This window comes from Erythrolamprus reginae, chromosome 2 (assembly GCF_031021105.1).
Source record: "Erythrolamprus reginae isolate rEryReg1 chromosome 2, rEryReg1.hap1, whole genome shotgun sequence".
Classification (NCBI taxonomy): domain Eukaryota; kingdom Metazoa; phylum Chordata; class Lepidosauria; order Squamata; family Dipsadidae; genus Erythrolamprus; species Erythrolamprus reginae.
The window spans coordinates 26,236,211-26,256,998 of record NC_091951.1 but is presented as its reverse complement, the minus strand read 5'-3'; the positions used below and the strand labels follow the sequence as shown (position 1 = coordinate 26,256,998).

Sequence of the window (20,788 nt, the reverse complement as noted above, 5' to 3'; positions counted from 1 at the left end):
CCCCATCCCTTCAGATAAGACAGACTTACAAGCATTCCTAGGACTCCTTAACTTTTATTCCGTCTTTCTTAAACAGAAAGCGACGGTGGCAGAACCGCTTCATAACCTCCTAAAGAAAGACTCTGCCTGGACGTGGGGACCAAAAGAACAAGCCGCTTTCCAAGCAGTAAAAAATTTACTTTCCTCCAACAGTGTCCTAGTGCAATATAATGTAGCTATGCCCTTATCCCTAACCTGCGACGCTTCACCGTTCGGCATAGGAGCCGTCCTCAGCCATAACTTTCCGGACGGCACAGAAGCCCCAATAGCTTATTATTCTAAAACTCTTTCGGCAGCTGAAAGGAATTACTCCCAGCTCGACAAGGAGGCGTTAGCCCTTGTCGCTGGAGTTAAACGTTTTCATTATTACCTTTGTGGTCGGCCCTTTACATTAATCACCGACCATAAACCGCTTTTAGGCATTTTGGCGGGAAACAAACAAACTCCCGCCTTTCTTTCTCCTCGCATGACTCGTTGGACTATTTTTCTAGCCGCTTACAATTATACATTAATCCACAGGGGGGGGAAAGACATAGGAAATGCTGATGCATTAAGCAGGTGCCCCCAAACAGATTTAGTCAGTGATCCAGCCCCTGCCTCAAGCGTTTTATTAATTGAAACTAGTAAACAAACGTTATTAACAGCAACAGAAATAGCCAATCAGACACAAGCAGATCCAATTTTGAAATACATCAAACAATGGATATTAAAGGGATGGCCAATTGAACAACAACCAAACCAATTTCAACCTTTTAAGAATAGACAGTTTGAATTAAATGTGTTAAAAGATTGTATATTGTGGGGAGACAGGGTTGTTATTCCAAAATCCTTACAGAAGCAAGCATTGCAGTTATTGCATATAGGTCACCCAGGAATAGTCAAAATGAAAACTATTGCCAGAAGTCATTTATGGTGGCCAGGTTTGGACAAGGACATAGAGTCATGGGTGGGTGGTTGTATACCCTGCCAGAGAACAAGACCCAACCCACCAAAAGTCACACCATCAGAGTGGCCAACACCAAGAGGGCCCTGGTCTAGAATACATATTGACTTTGCAGGACCAATCAGGGGCCAATCCTTTTTACTGGTTGTGGATGCATACTCCAAGTGGCTGGAAATTGAACTCATGGCATCCACAACTACTAGTGCAACTATAAAGGCATTAAGGAAAATGTTTGCCACACATGGTATTCCAGATATTTTGGTATCTGACAACGGGCCTCAGTTAACAGCCCGTCAAATGGAACTATTTCTTGCAGACCAGGGCATTAAGCATGTGCTCACTCCACCTCATTTTCCCCAAGCTAATGGGCAAGCAGAACGAATGGTTAGAACCACAAAGGAAGCATTAAACAAAGCACCATTAGGAGATTGGCAACAACAAATTGATGAATTTTTAACCATTCAGCATATTACGCCGTCAGCGTCTACAAACAAAAGCCCGGCAGAACTTTTAATGGGCAGAAACCTTCGTTCCAAATTAGACAGAATTCACCCAAATTACCAGAATGACCAAAAAGAAATAAAACTACAAAGTGAGAGACAGTTTAACATCGGGGATTTAATTTATGCCAAAGACTATGATTCGAACGATAAATGGAAAGATGGAACAGTATTGGATAAAACAGGTTTAAAAACATATGTTGTAATATTAACAGATGGGCGCAGTTGGCATCGGCATGTCGACCAACTACGCAAAAGAATTAAGACTAACTCAGACATTTTGCCTACTGTAGACAAACCAATAGAGGACTTACCAGAACCACCTCGAGACTCCAGCGATGGCTGCTTGTTGCCCCTGGCGGCCGGCGAAGATCAAAATGCATCATCGCAACCAGGCCCGTCAGAGACTAGCCTTAGCGGAGCAACGGAGCCAGCCGTCCAGGCAAGCAGCTCCCAGCAAAATGAACTGCGCAGGTCCCAGAGATCTGTAAAGCCACCAATCCGCTTGCAGGACTATGTGACGTGGATTAACACGTAATCATGGTCTCAGCCGAAGAGGGAGGGGTGTTGTGTTTGTTAAAAAATATTCGCAGAAAATCTGCGATTGGTTAAGACGCGGCTATTCAGAAAATAGCCGCGAAAGTTAAATGTGTGTCAGTTGGGAAAAGCCCGCGTTAAAAAGAGTATAAAAGGGCAACGGGTTAGCCGTTGCCCTCATTCCGGCAAATCTACCGTTCCAGTGTTCTTGTATTCTCTCTTGCCATGAATAAACCAGTTTGATTTAAACTACCGGAGTCCTGACTTTTCACTTTTCCTACTGCCCGACGATGATAGAGTTCACCACATCTGCCAGGACTCCTCCTGTTCCTGCTTTTCTCATGATTTACCAGGAAGAGTCCCGGCAGACACGGTGAGCTCTTTCATCCTCACACTGAAGCGGACACCGACCTCCGCTGACCGGTCACAGACAGCGGCGCGGGCCGGTCACAGACAGCAGGCGGGCCGCATGAGACCCGCAGGCCACACTTTGGCCAGGTCTTAGTTTGATTGAACTCACAAGAAGTTTTCTCATGGAAATGGAAGGCAGGGCCAATATCGGAACAGTAGGCTCACTTCCCATGGGGGCTGAATTGCCGAGCCCCAGCTGATTGGAGACCCTAATTACAGTCGGAGCCACTCAGGTGAGTGGTGAAGAAGGAAAACACATTGTGGGGGCTGTTGCAGATCTCCAAGGTAGCCACAGGCTAGCTTCCCAGCTGTCAGCTTTTTCGGAGATGACTGGAATGCTATTCTGATGGTGAGAAAGTGAGGAACAAGATTGGAGTCATCTGGGAGAAAACATTTGTTTTCAATACCATCAGTGGAGTAAAATATAATTAAAAGAATGGAAAAAACTTTGTCCTTTTAAATTATGGACTATAGTTTGAAAGGATAATAAAAAAGGGGACATGGAAACTTTATTCACTTCTGGATTTAAACAGCGGAAGAAAGGACTCCGATTACAAAATGTCAAAAAAGAATAAAACTCAATTTTTTTTTACCTAAATCTTTACTATAGTGGATGAATTGAATATATTTGATGCATGGAGACAGAAGTTTCCAACAGAAGAACAATATACTTTCTAGACTTATATTTATTTATTTATTTATTTTTATTTTGTCCAATACACAATGAGAGTTTTAGTGGGTATATATATATATATATATATACACACACACACACACACATAGTAAAATACATGATGACAGTTATAGAGGAGATACTCATAGTAAAATATATCTATGAAAGAATAGAAAAGAAGATACTGTATAGTAATAGAACATATCAATGAAAGAATAGAGGAAGAGATATAGGAATAGAAGAAAGGTATAGGAGATATAGGAGAGCAATAGGACAGGGGACGGAAGGCACTCTAGTGCACTTCTACTTGCCCCTTACTGACCTCTTAGGAATCTGGATAGGTCAACCGTAGATAATCTAAGGGTAAAGTGTTGGGGGTTTGGGGATGACACTATTGAGTCTAGTAATGAGTACCACACTTCGACAACTCGGTTACTGAAGTCATATTTTTTACAGTCAAGTTTGAAGCGTTTAATATTAAGTTTAAATCTGTTGTGTGCTCTTGTGTTGTTGTGGTTGAAGCTGAAGTAGTCATAGAAGAAGAAGTATATCCTGGTCAAGGATAGATATGGTGTAGATGTATTCAGAAACGTTAACTAGCCTACAACATATGAACATTGAAACAGGCATAGGGGCTGACACTAACTACTGCCCGGATTGGGGGACGGTGCTTTGGGATAGCACCCCACCCACCCACATGAAAGATGTTGAAAGAAAATGCAGGGCGCCCTGCATAAGCCACGCCCATAGTGTGGTAGCCCTTCGCTGCTAGGAAGCATCACATTTCACTTGGCTCAGTGGTAAAAGTCGGTTGCTAGAAGTCAAAAACAACTTGATAGCATTTAATCAGCGGAAACGTGTTGCAAACGCCTTAGGCAGAAAGTGCAGAAGCATGGTTTTCGGCCTCCTATCTGAGCTGGTGAACAAACAAGCAACACTTCCACCTAGAAAGCGGATAGTACCTGTGGTTGATCTTAAAGGAGTTAAAACCATCGAGTTCTGTATTGCTAGAAGGGTTGGAAGACCAGGAAAGAGTAGAACTCCAATTGCCTTTTCACAAAGGACCTTTGGAACAGCCAAACTTCCTTTTCCGGATCGCCCACGGGAGGAAAGTGGCGCGCAGAGCGGCTTTTGTGCTCTTCCTATGATATAAGCAGCAGTTGGAAGGTGAATCGAGGGCAGGTGGGTGGAGAGTCCGGGAGCAAGTCGGGCTGTTTGATTTCCTCCACGGCCTGGAAGCAGAGAAACAACCGGGCTGAAACATGTCAGCTGCTGCTGCAGGTTCCCCTCCTGCCCAAATTAAGCCCAGTGGCGCTGCACGCTGTGAATCTGGTGGCTGCAATTTTCTGCTGGTGGAAAGATTGAAAAAGTCTCTTTCAAGTTAAGGCTGATTCTTTGGGAATGGCTTCCCTGCAGAGGTTGTGGGTGCTCCATCACTGGGGGTTGGTGACAGAGTTGGAAGGGACCTTGCGGGTCTTCTATTCCGACGCGCTGCACAAGCACAAATGGCTATTCTGTCTCTTGTTTAAAAGCATCCAGCGGTGGAGCCCCCACAACTTCTGAAAGCAAACCGTTTCACTGCTTCATTGTTCCCAGTGTCAGGAAATTTCTCTTTAGTCCTAAGTTGCTTCTCTCCCTGATTAGTTTCCATCCAGTTTCTTGTCCTGCCTTCAGGTGCTTTGGAGCAGTGTTTCCCAACCTTGGCAACTTGAAGATATTTGGACTTCAACTCCCAGAATTCCCCAGCCAGCGAATGGGATTTGAAGTCCAGATATCTTCAAGTTGCCAAGGTTGGGAAACACTGCTTTGGAGAATAGGTTGACAGCCCTCCCCCCCCCACACACCTTTGTAGCAATTCCTCAAGTATTGGAACACTGATATCCTGTCACCCCTAGTCTTTCTTTTCCCTAGACTAGACATACCCAACTCCTGCAACCCGTCTTTATATTTTAATCTCCAGCCCCCTAATACAGGTGAAACTCAAAAAATGATAATATTGTGCAAATGTTCATTTATTTCAATAATGTATACACTTATATAGAACAAAATAAAATTCTGAATGATGTAACTATCCCACATTTTTCCATTTTACCAAAAAGTAGGTTATGGTCTACTTTGTCAATTGCCTTACTTAAATCCAATTTTACTATGTATTTCATTGGTCTGCTAATTTAGTCACTTTGTGTACGAATGAAATAACATTTGTTTGGAATGATCTGTTTTTGACATGTTAACTTCTGGATATATATTTGCTTAGCAACAACAGCAACAACAGAGTTAGAAGGGATCTTGGAGGCTTTCTAGTCCAACCCCCTGCTTAGGTAGGAAACCCTGCACTACTTCAGACAGATGGTTATCTAACACCTTATTAAAAACTTCCAGTATTGGAGCAGTCACAACTTCTGGAGGCAAGCTGTTCCACTGATTAATTGTTCTAACTGTCAGGAAATTTCTTTTTAATTCTAAGTTACTTCACTACTTGTTTAGTTTTCACCCATTGCTTCTTGTTCTACCCCCAGGTGCTTTGGAGTATAATTTGTCTCCCTCTTCTTTGTGGAACCCCTAAGATATTGGAAGCCTGCTATCATGTCTCCCCTTGTCCTTCTTTTCATTAAACCAGTTCTTCCGACCATTCTACATATGTTTTAGTCTCTAGTCCCCTAATCATCTTTGTTGCTCTTCTCTGCACTTTTTCTAGAGTCTCAATATCCTTTTTGCACCATGGTGACCAAAATTGAATGCAATATTCCAAATGTGGCCATACCAAGACCTTATAAAGTAGTATTAACACTTCACGTGATTTTGATTCTATCCCTCTGTTAATGAAGCCTAGAACTTTATTGGCTTTTTTGGCAGCTGCTACACACTGCTGGCTCATATTTAAATGGTTGTCCACTACACAGTTACTACTGTTGAGCAATATACCACATATACTGCACCTGTGCATTTTGTTTTTCTTGCCTAAATATAGAACCTTACTTTTTTCACCATTTTTTTCCACTTTTTTCATTTTGTTAGATAGCACCCATTGTTCAAGTCTGTCAAGATCCTTCTGTATTTTGCACCTATTTTCTGGAGTGTTGGCTATTCCTGCCAGTTTGGTGTCATCTGCAAATTTGATAAGCTCCTCCTCTATCCCCTTGTCCAAGTCATTGACGAAGATGTTGAAGAGTACTGGGTCTAAAACAAAGGCTTGAGCTACCACACTGCATATATCCCTCCATGTAGATGTAGTTCCGTTGAGCACTACATGTTGGGTGCAGTTGAATCCATCTGGTAATGTTATTTGACAAAATTGAACGGGTCCAAAGACGGGCTACAAGAATGGTGGAAGGTCTTAAGCATAAAACGTATCAGGAAAGACCTAATGAACTCAATCTGTATAGTCTGGAGGACAGAAGGAAAAGGGGGGACATGATTGAAACATTTAAATATGTTAAAGGGTTAAATAAGGTCCAGGAGGGAAGTGTTTTTAATAGGAAAGTGAACACAAGAACAAGGGGATACAATCTGAAGTTAGTTGGGGGAAAGATCAAAAGCAACGTGAGAAAATATTATTTCACTGAAAGAGTAGTAGATCCTTGGAACAAACTTCCAGTAGACGTGGTTGGTAAATCCACAGTAACTGAATTTAAACATGCCTGGGATAAACATATATCCATCCTAAGATTAAAAAAAGAAAATAGTATAAGAGCAGACTAGATGGACCATGAGGTCTTTTTCTGCCGTCAGTCTTCTATGTTTCTATGTTTCTATAATAATAATAATAATAATAATAATAACAACAACAACAATAATAATAATTTGACAAAATTGAACGGGTCCAAAGACGGGCTACAAGAATGGTGGAAGGTCTTAAGCATAAAACGTATCAGGAAAGACCTAATGAACTCAATCTGTATAGTCTGGAGGACAGAAGGAAAAGGGGGGACATGATCGAAACATTTAAATATGTTAAAGGGTTAAATAAGGTTCAGGAGGGAAGTGTTTTTAATAGGAAAGTGAACACAAGAACAAGGGGACACAATCTGAAGTTAGTTGGGGGAAAGATCAAAAGCAACGTGAGAAAATATTATTTCACTGAAAGAGTAGTAGATCCTTGGAACAAACTTTCAGCAGACGTGGATGATAAATCCACAGTAACTGAATTTAAACATGCCAGGGATAAACATATATCCATCCTAAGATAAAATACAGAAAATAGTATAAGGGCAGACTAGATGGACCATGAGGTCTTTTTCTGCCGTCAGTCTTCTATGTTTCTATGTTGCTGTCCATCCCACATTTTTCTACTTTATTTAGTAGTAGTCTAAATTGTCAAAAGCCTTACTGAAGTCCAAGTAAACCACATTGAGACCATTCCCCTGGTCCGCTAATTTTGTCACTTTGTCAAAGAATACTGTAAGATTAGTCTGGCATGATCTGTTTTTGACAAATCCATGTTGGCTTTTGGTTATTACTTTGTTTCTAGGTGTTCATTAGTTCATTGCATGATTATTTTTTCAAGAATCTTCCCTGGTATTGAGGTCAGGCTAATAGGTCTGTATTTCCTGGATCTGATTTTTTTTCCTTTCTTGAAGATGGCAACTACTACATCAGCTCTTTTCCAGTCCTCTGGCAGTTCCCCGGTGCTCCGGGATCTTTGAAAGATATAGTTCCGTGGTTCTGAGATCTCGTCTGCCAGTTCCTTCAGAACCTTGGAGTTTAATCCATCTGGTCCTGTTGATTTGAATTCATCCACGGCAGGGGTAGGCAAGGTTGGCTCTTCTATGACCTGTGGACTACAACTCCCAGAATTCCTGAGCCAATCATGCTAGCTCAGGAATTCTGGGAGTTGAAGTCCATATGCCATAGAAGAGCCAACTTTGCCTATCCCTTGTCTAGGGAAGGCAGGGATTCCTTCACCATTTTCTTCCCTATTTTAACTTGCGTTCCTAATATGTTTTTTTGTGGTGCTGTTTTTGATAGGTTGGATTGTTTTTTTCCCTTTGTGTAAAGACAGATGCAAAAAACGTGTCAAGTACCTCTGCTTTCTCTCTGTTGCTTGTCCACCTTCTTGCCACTTTCTCCCTGCAATGAACCAATTGTTTCCTTGACTTTTTTCTTGTTTCTTATATGTTGGAAGAAGCTTTTTTTGTTACTTTTGCTTCTAGGTGTTTGCAATATTTTTTGTTTCATTGAGTCTTCAGAGACAGGCAGCATACAAATCTAATTATTTATATTATTATTATTATTTGATTTGATTATTTGATTTGATTTGATTTGATTTGTATGCCGCCCCTCTCCGGAGACTCGGGGTGGCTGACAGCAACAATAAAGCAGTGTACAATAGTAGTCTGATGTTAGAAACAATTAAAAAACCATTAATCTAAAAAACCAAACATACAAACATACATACCATGCATAGAATTGTAAAAGCCTAGGGGGAAGAGGGTCGGCAGAGGTGGGTTTTAAGCAGCTTACGAAAGGCAAGGAGGGTGGGGGCAATTCTAATCTTTGGGGGGAGTTGGTTCCAGAGGGCCGGGGCCGCCACAGAGAAGGCTCTTCCCCTGGGTCCCACCAAGCGACATTCTTTAGTTGACGGGACCCGGAGAAGGCCCACTCTGTGGGACCTAACTGGTCGCTGGGATTCGTGCAGCAGAAGGCGGTCCCTGAGATAATCTGGTCCGGTGCCATGAAGGGCTTTATAGGTCATAACCAACACTTTGAATTGTGATCGGCAACCGATCGGCAACCAATGCAGACTGCGGAGTGTTGATGTAACATGGGGATATTTGGGAAAGCCCATGATTGCTCTCGCAGCTGCATTCTGCACGATCTGAAGTTTCCGAACATTTTTCAAAGGTAGCCCCATGTAGAGAGCATTACAGTAGTCGAGTTTCGAGGTGATGAGGGCATGAGTGACTGTGAGCAGTGACTCCCGGTACAAGTAGGTTCGCAACTGGTGCACAAGGCGAACCTGGGCAAACGCCCCCCTCGCCACAGCTGAACGATGTTTCTCTAATGTGAGCTATTGTTGTTGTTGTTGTTGTTGTTGTTGTTGTTGTTGTTATTATTATTATTATTATTATTATTATTATTATTATTATTATTATATCTTTTTCAGGATCTTCCCAGGTATTGATGTCAGGGTAATTTGCCTTTATTTATTTATTTGTTTGTTTGTTTATTTTCTTTATTAGTTGGATTTATATGCTACCCCTCACCGAGGCCTATAGTTTTGTGGATCCATTTTTCTCCCTCCTTTTTGAAGATGGGAACTACATCAGCTCTTTTCCCATCCACCGCTAGTTCCTTGGTGCGTGAGGATCTTTAGTTGCACAGGTGGTCCTCACCACCAAAATCAGTGGGTATCTGGCAGGAAATTGCAAGTCACAGTCTTATGAAATTGACTTTAACAACCCGCAGTAATTTTCTTAACAACTCCAGGGGAACAGATGGCACTGTCATGTGACATCATATTTAATGATTGAACTACTTAGTGACACAGATATCAGTTCCCATTGTGGTAGGTGAAATAGAGACTATTTGAGTGGGGATGTCACCAGAGCAATGTAGACGGTATTTTCTGTTCTTATTTGCAGCTGACGAAAGGTGGTGCTTCAAATCTTGCACAAGCTTTCGGTATCATTTCCTCAGTTAAAGCCCCCACATCTCTAAATTTAACTCAGAAGGTTCGACTGTCACCATTTTGTACATTTTTTTCAGGCATGAAAGACATAGATTTTCTCCCTATATACACGGGTAGGTAGGTGTACAGTGATCCCTCGATTTTCGCGATCTCGATCTTCGCGAAACGCTATATCGCGATTTTACAAAAAATAATAAATTAAAAATACGTGCGCGGTTTTTTTGCTATACCACTTCCGCGTTTGGCTTCAGAAGTCAGCTGGGACGCAGCGCGGCTGTTTTAAAAGGTCGCAGCCGGCCTGGGGGGCTTCCTAGCACCCCCCCGAATGCCCAACCCGGGTTCAGGGGGGTGCTAGGAAGCCCCCCAGGCCGGCTGCGACCTTTTAAAACAGCCGCCCCGCGTCCCAGCTGACTTCTGAAGCGCGGAAGTTCGCCTTTGGCTTTTGCTTCAGAAGTCAGCTGGGACGCGGGGCGGCTGTTTTAAAAGGTCGCAGCCGGCCTGGGGGGCTTCCTAGCACCCCCCGAACCCCCAACCCGGGTTCGGGGGGGTGCTGGAAAGCCCCCCAGGCCGGCTGCGACCCTCCACCATCTGCGTATGCGCGCAGATGGTGTTTTTACTTCCGCAGCCCTACATCGCGAAAAATTGATTATCGCGAGGGGTCTTGGAACGGAACCCTCACGATAATCGAGGGATCACTGTATCTATTTGTTTCTCAATGCATATATCTGCAATTATATAATCTATCCCTAGATATATTTTATGATAACACTTTGCATTGCTAAGAATTTGTGATTGACCCAACTACATAGCTGAATTTGATTGAATTGATGTTTGAACATGGATCTCAGTAGAACTCCATTTGTCATATGAATTATCAATAATGTAAGTGATTATTCTAGTATTGGGACACGTGTGTTTTTTCATTGTAATATATACCTTTTTTTCTTTTTTCACATCCTCTAACCATTTCATATATAATTAAAGTCACTCTTTTCTTTGAATCTTATAGACAAAGAGGATGGCAATAAGAGCACTCTGGACAACTGTAAATAATATGCAACATTGAAAAGGGAAGAAAATGAGTGACATCTGAATCATTTCCTTCAGAAAACCATAGAATGCTGTTCCTTCTCCAGCAGCTGTTACAAAAAATAGAGAAAATCAAGAAAGAATAAGCAGATTATGCAGAACCCAAGGATACATTACATGAAAAGTGAAAGGAGATTATTTTTCATTCGGCAAAAGAGAGAAATATCTGGAACTCCATGGAAAAGAAAAGGTCAATACTAAAGTTACATAGAGCAGACAGTAATGCAGGCTCCTCCTTATGAGGAAGAAAACAGCTTGAATGAAAGGGTTGGAGTCAATCCACTGGTGAGTGTCCAGCTTGTGGCAACAGCTTCAATAACATTTACATCTTATGAGACACCAGGGAACTCACACAGAAGAGAAACATTTTGAATGTCCTAACTATGGAAAAGTCACAATTCCAGCGCGGTGATACACCAGAAGGCTCACATAGGAGATAAATGCTTTGAATGTCTTGATCATTGAGAAACTTTCAATTATAATTCCCAGTTGGTGATAGATCAGAGGAATCATCAAGGAGAAAAACCCGTTCAATATCTGGACTCTGGGAGAAGTTTCCGTCATAATTCTCGCCTGGTAATATGTCAAAGGATTCACTCCATGGAAGAACCTTATCAGTATCAAGATTGTGGGAAAGATTTCATTAGAAATTCCCACCTCCTGAGACACAAAACCACACACACAGGAGAGAAACCCTTTGAATGTCCTGACTGTGGGAAAAGTTTCAGTCGGAATTCCCACTTGGTGATACACCAGAGGACTCACACAGGAGAGAAACCCTTTGAATGTCCTATTTGTGGGAAAAACTTTAGTGATAATTCCAGCCTGGTGACGCATCAGAGGATTCACACAGGAGAGAAGCCCTTTGAATGTCCTGACTGTGGGAAAAGTTTTAGTGTTAGTTCCAACCTGGTGGTACACCAGAGGACTCACACAGGAGAGAAACCTTTTGAATGTCCTACCTGTAGGAAACATTTTTGTGATAGTTCCAGCTTAGTGAAACATCAGAGGACTCACACAGGAGAGAAACTTTTTGAATGTCCTACCTGTAGGAAACATTTTCATGATAGTTCCAACTTAGTGAGACATAAGAGGACTCACACAGGAGAGAAACCCTTTGAATGTCCTGTCTGTGGGAAAAACCTTAGTGATAGTTCCAGCTTAGTGAAACATCAGAGGACTCACACAGGAGAGAAACCCTTTGAATGTCCAATCTGTGGGGAAAAATTTAGTGATAGTTCCACCTTAGTGAAACATCAGAGGATTCACACAAGAGAAAAACCCTTTGAATGTCCTGACTGTGGGAAATGTTTCAGTCAGAATTCCTACCTGCTGACTCACCAGAGGACTCACACAGGAGAGAAACCCTTTGAATGTCCAATCTGTGGGAAAAACCTTAGTGATAGTTCCAGCTTAGTGAAACATCAGAGGACTCACACAGGTGAGAAACCCTTTGAATGTCCAATCTGTGGGGAAAAATTTAGTGATAGTTCCACCTTAGTGAAACATCAGAGGATTCACACAGGAGAGAAACCCTTTGAATGTCCTGACTGTGGGAAATGTTTCAGTCAGAATTCCCACCTGCTGACTCACCAGAGGACTCACACAGGAGAGAAACCCTTTGAATGTCCAATCTGTGGGAAAAACCTTAGTGATAGTTCCAGCTTAGTGAAACATCAGAGGACTCACACAGGAGAAAAACCCTTTGAATGTCCAATCTGTGGGAAAAACTTTAGTGATAGTTCCACCTTAGTGACACATCAGAGGACTCACACAGGAGAAAAACCCTTTGAATGTCCTATCTGTGGGAAAAACTTTAGTGCTAATTCCAGCCTGGTGACACATCAGAGGATTCACACAGGAGAGAAACCCTTTGAATGTCCTGACTGTGGGAAAAATTTTAGAGTTAGTTCCAACCTGGTGGTACACCAGAGGACTCACACAGGAGAGAAACCTTTTGAATGTCCTACCTGTAGGAAACATTTTCGTGATAGTTCCAGCTTAGTGAGACATCAGAGGACTCACACAGGAGAGAAACCCTTTGAATGTCATGATTGTGGGAAAAGCTTTAGTCTGAGTTCCAGCCTGGTGAGACACCAGAGGAGTCACACAGGAGAAAAACCCTTTGAATGTCCAATCTGTGGGAAAAACTTTAGTGATAGTTTCAGCTTAGTGAAACATCAGAGGACTCACACAGGAGAAAAACCCTTTGAATGTCCTATTTGTGGGAAAAACTTTAGTCTTAATTCCACCCTGGTGATACACCTGAGGACTCACACAGGAGAGAAACCCTTTGAATGTCCTGACTGTGGGAAATGTTTCAGTCAGAATTCCCACCTGCTGACTCACCAGAGGACTCACACAGGAGAGAAACCCTTTGAATGTCCTGACTGTGGGAAAAACTTTAGTGATAATTCCAGCCTGGTGACACATCAGAGGATTCACACAGGAGAGAAGCCCTTTGAATGTCCTGACTGTGGGAAAAGTTTTAGTGTTAGTTCCAACCTGGTGGTACACCAGAGGACTCACACAGGAGAGAAACCTTTTGAATGTCCTACCTGTAGGAAACATTTTCGTGATAGTTCTAGCTTAGTGAAACATCAGAGGACTCACACGGGAGAGAAACCCTTTGAATGTCCTTTCTGTGGGAAATGTTACAGGCGTAATTCCCTTCTGATAATACATCAGAGGACTCACACAGGAGAGAAACCCTTTGAATGTCCAATCTGTGGGGAAAAATTTAGTGATAATTCCAGCCTGGTGACACACGTGAGGACTCACACAGGAAAGAAACTCTTTGAATGTCCTGACTGTGGGAAATGTTTCAGTCAGAATTCCCACCTGCTGACTCACCAGAGGACTCACACAGGAGAGAAACCCTTTGAATGTCCTGACTGTGGGAAATGTTTCAGTCAGAATTCCCACCTGCTGACTCACCAGAGGACTCACACAGGAGAGAAACCCTTTGAATGTCCTATCTGTGGGAAAAAATTTAGTGTTAGTTCCCACCTGGTGACCCACCAGAGGACTCACACAGGAGAGAAACCCTTTGAATGTCCTATCTGTGGGAAAAAATTTAGTGTTAGTTCCCACCTGGTGACCCACCAGAGGACTCACACAGGAGAAAAACCCTTTGAATGTCCTGACTGTGGGAAAAACTTTAGTGGTAATTCCAGCTTAGTGAGACATCAGAGGACTCACACAGGAGAAAAACCCTTCGAATGTCCTATTTGTGGGAAAAACTTTAGTGATAATTCCAGCCTGGTGACACATCAGAGGATTCACACAGGAGAGAAACCCTTTGAATGTCCTGACTGTGGGAAAAGTTTTAGTGCTAATTCCAATCTGGTGAAACACAAGAGGACTCACACAGGAGAGAAACCCTTTGAATGTCCTGACTGTGGGAAAAGTTTCAGTCAGAATTCCCACCTGGTTATACACCAGAGGACTCACACAGGAGAGAAACCCTTTGAATGCCCTATCTGTGGGAAATGTTACAGGTGTAATTCCCATCTGATAATACATCAGAGGATTCACACAGGAGAGAAACCCTTTGAATGTTCTGATTGTGGGAAAACTTTCAGTCAGAATTCCTACCTAGTTATACACCAGAGGACTCATACCATTGAAAAATCTTTGAACTGAGTTCAGAAAATGATGAATTTAGTGAATGTTTGAATTTCCTTTGTTAGTGCACTTAGAGAGGTTTAGCGAAAAGGAAACGTATAGGTAATGATAGCTTTTCAAAACATTATTACGTTAAATAAAAGTAAAAAAGAGAAAATCCTCCCGAAGTTAAAAGTATTTTAATCAGTTGTGAAACAGTTGGGACACAACTTGCATGGGCTTCACCAGAGCTACACAATGTCTGGCAATGAGCAGCTGCAGGAGAAATCAGACAGTGGTGGAACAGGTATCAGGGGCTTCCTGGCTGCAATCGTCCTAAGGTAAGCGGGTAAGACATGCCCCGAAACAAAGATCTGGTGCTTATTTTGGGACCCAAAAGAAAATAAAATTGGGTCTTATTTGGGGGGGGGGAACACAAGTATGTAGCACTTCCAGATATATTTGATGATAAGTCTTTGTTATTCTATGAACTCATGATTGACCCAAGTCAACAATTAACTTGAGACAGGATTAAAAATAGAACCAGCAAGAAAAGATATAAAACAACAAAAGGACTCGATAAAACATAAGTTAAGCCTGCTGGAAAAGGAAGTGCTAGCGCAACAAATATTAAGGACTAAACAAAATTTCTTTTGAGAATGCAAATAAACCAGGTAAGTGGTGTATAAGGAAAGGAAAGTAGACTGATCAGCAAATTACAAAATGAAAAGGGGATATTATGTCATAGCCTGGAAGAAAAGAAAAAATATATGATTTTTATAAAAATGTATACAAGGAGAATAACATTGTAGAAGAAAATACACAACAATGCTTCTGAGTAGGGGATCTCCCCCAAATTCCAGAGGAAATAAAAATTATGTTAAACGAAGTTATTAAAATGACAGAATTAACAGAGGCAATTAAAAGGCAAAATAATAATAAGACCCCAGGACCTGATGGACTCCCAATTGAGCTATGTAAAAAAACCTACAAGAGTCCTTAGGGGAAACACCACTCAAAATACCAGGGTTATCCGGAAAGTAAGCTTACAAGGCATGCAGTTCTTGTCAAAAATAGCGATTAATTACAGTCCTTGTGAACCATAATAAATCATTCTGGAGGCGATGGAGTGAGAGAGAGCATTAGCTTTCAAACAAGGTTTCTTTTATTATAAAAGTAGGAAAAAATAAACATATGCCATGAGAGGCAAATAAAATACGTCTTCACATAATGACTTCTAACAAAGGAATGACTATATAAAATGGAGAATCTCATAAAGACGGATGTGATGCACATAATGACGTGGCAGGATTTTACATCATAATGGGAGGACCTTAATAAAACACACACACAGTTAACTATTTAATTACTAAATAACACTGAACATCTCTGAATGTCCCTGGGGCTGTCAATACTCAGCGTGACAGTTCTTGCAGGGAATGTTCGCAGAGGAAGTTGGTGTTACTATTGTGTAGTGGGAAGCCAACGGAAGCGAATGAGCAGTGGATCATCAACTGGCGTTGTGAGGGTTAGAGATGAGTGTCCACATTCCATTTCCCTGCAGGTGTGAAGTGTGCGCTGTAATACGCTGCCTGAATGCTAAGGGCATGAACGCTGCTGTGGTGGGCGCCCAAGATGCTTACTGAAGTGCACAAAATGGACAGACGGTGCCACCCGATAATTTCTTGACCGTTTCAAGATTGACGGTGAGGCTTTTCCCAACTGCATAGTGTAATAGTGACAGGAGATGAAACTTGGGCTTATGACCATACTCCAGAGAGCAAACATTAGTCAGGGCAGTGGTGCCATACCCATTGTCCTTCAGCCAAAAAAATTCAAAGTTCAGCCTTGGCGAGAAAATCTTGGGCACCCATCATGCACAAATCTTGGGTACATCGCAGCAGCGTTCATGCCCTTAGCATTCAGGTAGCATATTACAGTGCACACTTTGCGCTTGGAGGGAAACGGAATCAAATTCGCAGACGACACCAAGCTGGCAGGGGTAGCCAATACCTTAGAACAGTGTTTCCCAACCTTGGCAACAGACTAAGACAGTGGGCCCATACCAACAAAATGATGTTTAACATCGAGAAGAGCAAAGTCTTTCACCTAGGCAGAATAAACCTTGGACACACATACAACCTGGAAGAAACCCCTCTTAGCAGTAGCGACTGCGAAAGAGGCCTCGGAGTCTTGGTGGACAATCAACTAAACATGAGCCAACAATGTGCAGCAGCAGCTAAAAAAGCCAACACAATCCTAAGCTGCATCAACAGGGGAATACACTCCAGGACCAGGGAAGTCTTAATGCCACTCTACTACGCCCTGGTCCGACCACACCTAGAGTACTGTGTTCAGTTCTGGTCACCGCACTTCAAAAGAGACATGGAAACTCTGGACAACGTCCAGCGGACGTTGTGAACTCCAACACTCTGGATGTTTATAAGAGAAGATTGAACTGCCACTTGACTGGTGTGCTATAGGGCTCCTGCTTGGGCAGGGGGGTTGAAATTGAAGGCCTTCATGGTCCCTTTCAACTCTAACAATAAATAAATATAAATAAATAAATAGATGCTAATCTCTAAACTTCACCACAATGCCAGTTGATGATCTACTGACCACTGGCACTGCTCGTTCATTTCCACTGGCTTCCTGCTACACGATAGTAATACCAGCTTCCGCCGCGAACATTCCCTGCGAGAGCTACGTAGCTTGTAACCTTACTTTCCGAATAACCCTCACATAGAATGCAGTTTTAAAGGAGGCAAAGACACCAGCATCATGGATAGAAGCAAAAATAGCACTAATTTCAAAGTAAAACTCAGCACTAACTCAAAATTATAGATCTTTCTCTTTATTACACTTGTACTGTTCAGGTCAATATTGACTTTTACTTGTCTGAAACCTGTGATTGATATACTTTTCCTCATTTGAAGGGTTCTTACTATGAGTGTGGGTTTTTGGGGGGGCCGTGGTTGGGGCAGAGGTTTTGGGGGTGGTTGGGTTTACCTGATGCTATGTGCTGATTGTTACACTTGTACTGTTCAGGTCAATATTGAATCAGCATGTAGCAACAGGTAAATGGACCAGGCAATGGACCAGATTACCTCCGGAACCGCCTGCTACCGCACGAATCCCAGCGACCTATAAGGTCCCACAGAGTTGGCCTTCTCCGGGTCCCGTCGACTAAACAATGTCATTTGGCGGGCCCCAGGGGAAGAGCCTTCTCTGTGGTGGCCCCCCACCCTCTGGAACCAACTCCCCCCGGAGATTAGATCTGCCCCCACCCTCCCTCTTTCATAAATTACTCAAGATTCATTTATACCGCCAGGCATGGGGGGTGTTGAGATAGCTCTTCCCCCTAGGCCATTACAAGTTATGCATGGTATGTTTGTGTGTATGTTTGGTTTTATAATAGGGGTTTTTAGTTGTTTTTTATTCTTGGATTGTACATGTTGTGTTTATTATTGTTGTTAGCCGCCCCGAGTCTACGGAGAGGGGCAGCATACAAATCCAATAAATTATTATTATTATTAATTAAATTAAACCAACTCCCCCCAATCCCCCCGTAAATCCCCACTCATATTAAGAACCCCTCAAATGAGGAAAATAAATCAATCCCAAGTTTCAGACCTGTAAAAGTCAATATTGACCTGAACAGTACAAGTGTAACAATCAGCACGTAGCATTAGCTAAACCAACCCCCCCCCCCAACCACCAACACCCAAAAAAACCCCACACTCATAGTAAGAACCCCTCAAATGAGGAAAAGTAAATCACAAGTTTCAGGCCTGTAAAACTCTTCGGGTCAAATAGACCCGAAACAGTACACGTGTCTAATTACCCTTTCCTGAAAAAATAAAAAAAAATTAATTTCATTTTTCATTTGTTTATGATCAAGCATGTTCACATATAGTTTACTAGTGCAATAGGTATTCAAACAACCACAGTAGCTAAAATCAACATTTTTTTAGTCCGGGTCCAAAAAGACCCGGGAACAATACAAGTGTATAGTCATTGTGCCCAGCCAAAACTAAACAACAACAACAACAAAAACCCACTCATAGAAAGAACCCCTCAAATTGTTCTGTCGGGCTCTCTGGTAGACTCCTCCCAAAAATTCACAGGTACAAATTTCAGACACACACACGTTTGAAAAGTCAAAACAATGTTCTTTATAATGAAAATTCACTTAAACTAAGCCCTCTTTTGGTATAGCAAAGATCACTAGTCTCCAAACAAACTGGTAATTTGTACAAGTCTCTTATCAGTTCTGTGATACTTAGCTTGCAGCTGTGAGGCAATTCACAGTCAATCATACATACTAGCATACCATACATACATTTTATAAGCCTAGGGGGAGGAAAAATATCAATTCCCCCATGCCTGACGGCAGAGGTGGGTTTTAAGGAGCTTGCGAAAGGCTAGGAGGGTGGGGGCAACTCTGATATCCGGGGGGAGTTGGTTCCAAAGGGTCGGGGCCGCCACAGAGAAGGCTCTTCCCCTGGGTCCCGCCAAACGACATTGTTTAGTTGACGGGACCCGGAGAAGGCCAACTCTGTGGGACCTAACTGGTCGCTGGGATTCGTGAACATCATCAGCAAGCTACCACCAAATAAGCTTCATTTTTTAAAAATAATTACACTAACTTTAATAATTTTGTTACAATTAAAACAAACTTTAAATATTTGTTATGATTAAATAAGCATTTACAATTTTGTTATAATTAAATAAGCATTTATAATTTTCTATTAAATAGTTGCATTTCATATTAATAAAATGGAAGTTCCCTGATGATTAATTTTCCAATGTATTTATTCTTTAAAAAATCATATTAGTGGTCTGGGGGATTTAAAATTATGGATTAGGACCTGGGGGATTTAAAATTGTGAATTACACATGGCATTTAGCAGATAAAAAAAATTCTTCCTTCCTGAAGCTTTTGGGTGCAGCCCTGGCCAGCTGGAGTGAGGCTAGTTCTCTTGGGAGTGTGTGGCTTGAGGGCGTTGCCATATCCTAAAATCTTGGGAGTCATAGGAAATCAGTCATAAAGTTTTGGGATGTAGAGAGGTTTTGAGAGTCACACCTAAGAAAGCTCATTGTGTAATTCTATAAAACATAGAAACATAGAAGTCTGACGGCAGAAAAAGACCTCATGGTCCATCTAGTCTGCCCTTATACTATTTTCTGTATTTTATCTTAGGATGGATATATGTTTAGCCCAGGCATGTTTAAATTCAGTTACTGTGGATTTATCTACGTCTGCTGGAAGTTTGTTCCAAGGATCTACTACTCTTTCAGTAAAATAATATTTTCTCATGTTGCTTTTGATCTTTCCCCCAACTAACTTCAGATTGTGTCCCCTTGTTCTTGTGTTCACTTTCCTATTAAAAACACTTCCCTCCTGGACCTTATTTAACCCTTTAACACATTTAAATGTTTCGATCATGTCCCCCCCTTTTCCTTCTGTCCTCCAGACTATACAGATTGAGTTCATTAAGTCTTTCCTGATACGTTTTATGCTTAAGACCTTCCACCATTCTTGTAGCCCGTCTTTGGACCCGATCAATTTTGTCAATATCTTTTTGTAGGTGAGGTCTCCAGAACTGAACACAGTATTCCAAATGTGGTCTCACCAGCACTCTATATAGCGGGATCATAATCTCCCTCTTCCTGCTTGTTATACCTCTAGCTATGCAGCCAAGCATCCTACTTGCTTTCCCTACCGCCTGACTGCACTGTTCACCCATTTTGAGACTGTCAGAAATCACTACCCCTAAATCCTTTTCTTCTGAAGTTTTTGCTAACACAGAACTGCCAATACAATATTCAGATTGATGATTCCTTTTCCCCAAGTGCATTATTTTACATTTGGAAACATTAAACTGCAGTTTCCATTGCTTTGACCATTTATCTAGTAAAGCTAAATCATTTACCATATTACAGAGGCCTCCAGGAATATCAACCCTATTGCACACTTTAGAGTCATAGGCAAATAGGCAAACCTTCCCTACCAAACCTTCCCCTAAAACACATGAACTTTTAGGGTTGGGCACATAGCTATCCTTGGTAAGCTAAGCAGCATCACATTTCACTATGCTAACTTAAAAAGCTCAGTTGCTAGAAGTCCAAAACGAGGTGATACCATTTAATCAGTGGAAACGTTGCAAACACCTTTGGTAGAAACTGGAGAAGCATATTTTTCTGCTCCCTATCTGGATATGGTGGTTCAAGAAAGTGGGTACCTGTGGATCTGTGGAGCTTAAAGGAGTTAAAACCATCGAGTACTATTTTGCTAGAAAGGTTGGAGGTCAAGGGAACAGAAGAAAGTCCAGTTGCTTTTTGACAAAGCATCTTCC

At 41.9% G+C, this 20,788-nt stretch overlaps 1 protein-coding gene across 2 annotated transcripts; it reads left to right on the top strand.

Moving 5' to 3' along the window:
• Nucleotides 1-3,984: 3,984 nt before the first annotated feature.
• LOC139160067 (zinc finger protein 850-like) lies at nucleotides 3,985-14,607 on the top strand. 2 transcript variants are annotated; one of them, XM_070737595.1, is made up of 2 exons: nucleotides 3,985-4,270; nucleotides 10,744-14,607. In XM_070737595.1, exon 2 carries the CDS (start codon nucleotides 11,424-11,426, stop codon nucleotides 14,466-14,468), a length of 3,045 nt encoding a protein of 1,014 aa, XP_070593696.1. In that variant the 5' UTR covers nucleotides 3,985-4,270; nucleotides 10,744-11,423; the 3' UTR covers nucleotides 14,469-14,607. The 2 variants fall into 2 exon arrangements, with proteins under 2 accessions (XP_070593696.1, XP_070593697.1); XM_070737596.1 differs by having other exon boundaries at nucleotides 3,985-4,285.
• The last annotated feature ends 6,181 nt before the right edge of the window (nucleotides 14,608-20,788 follow it).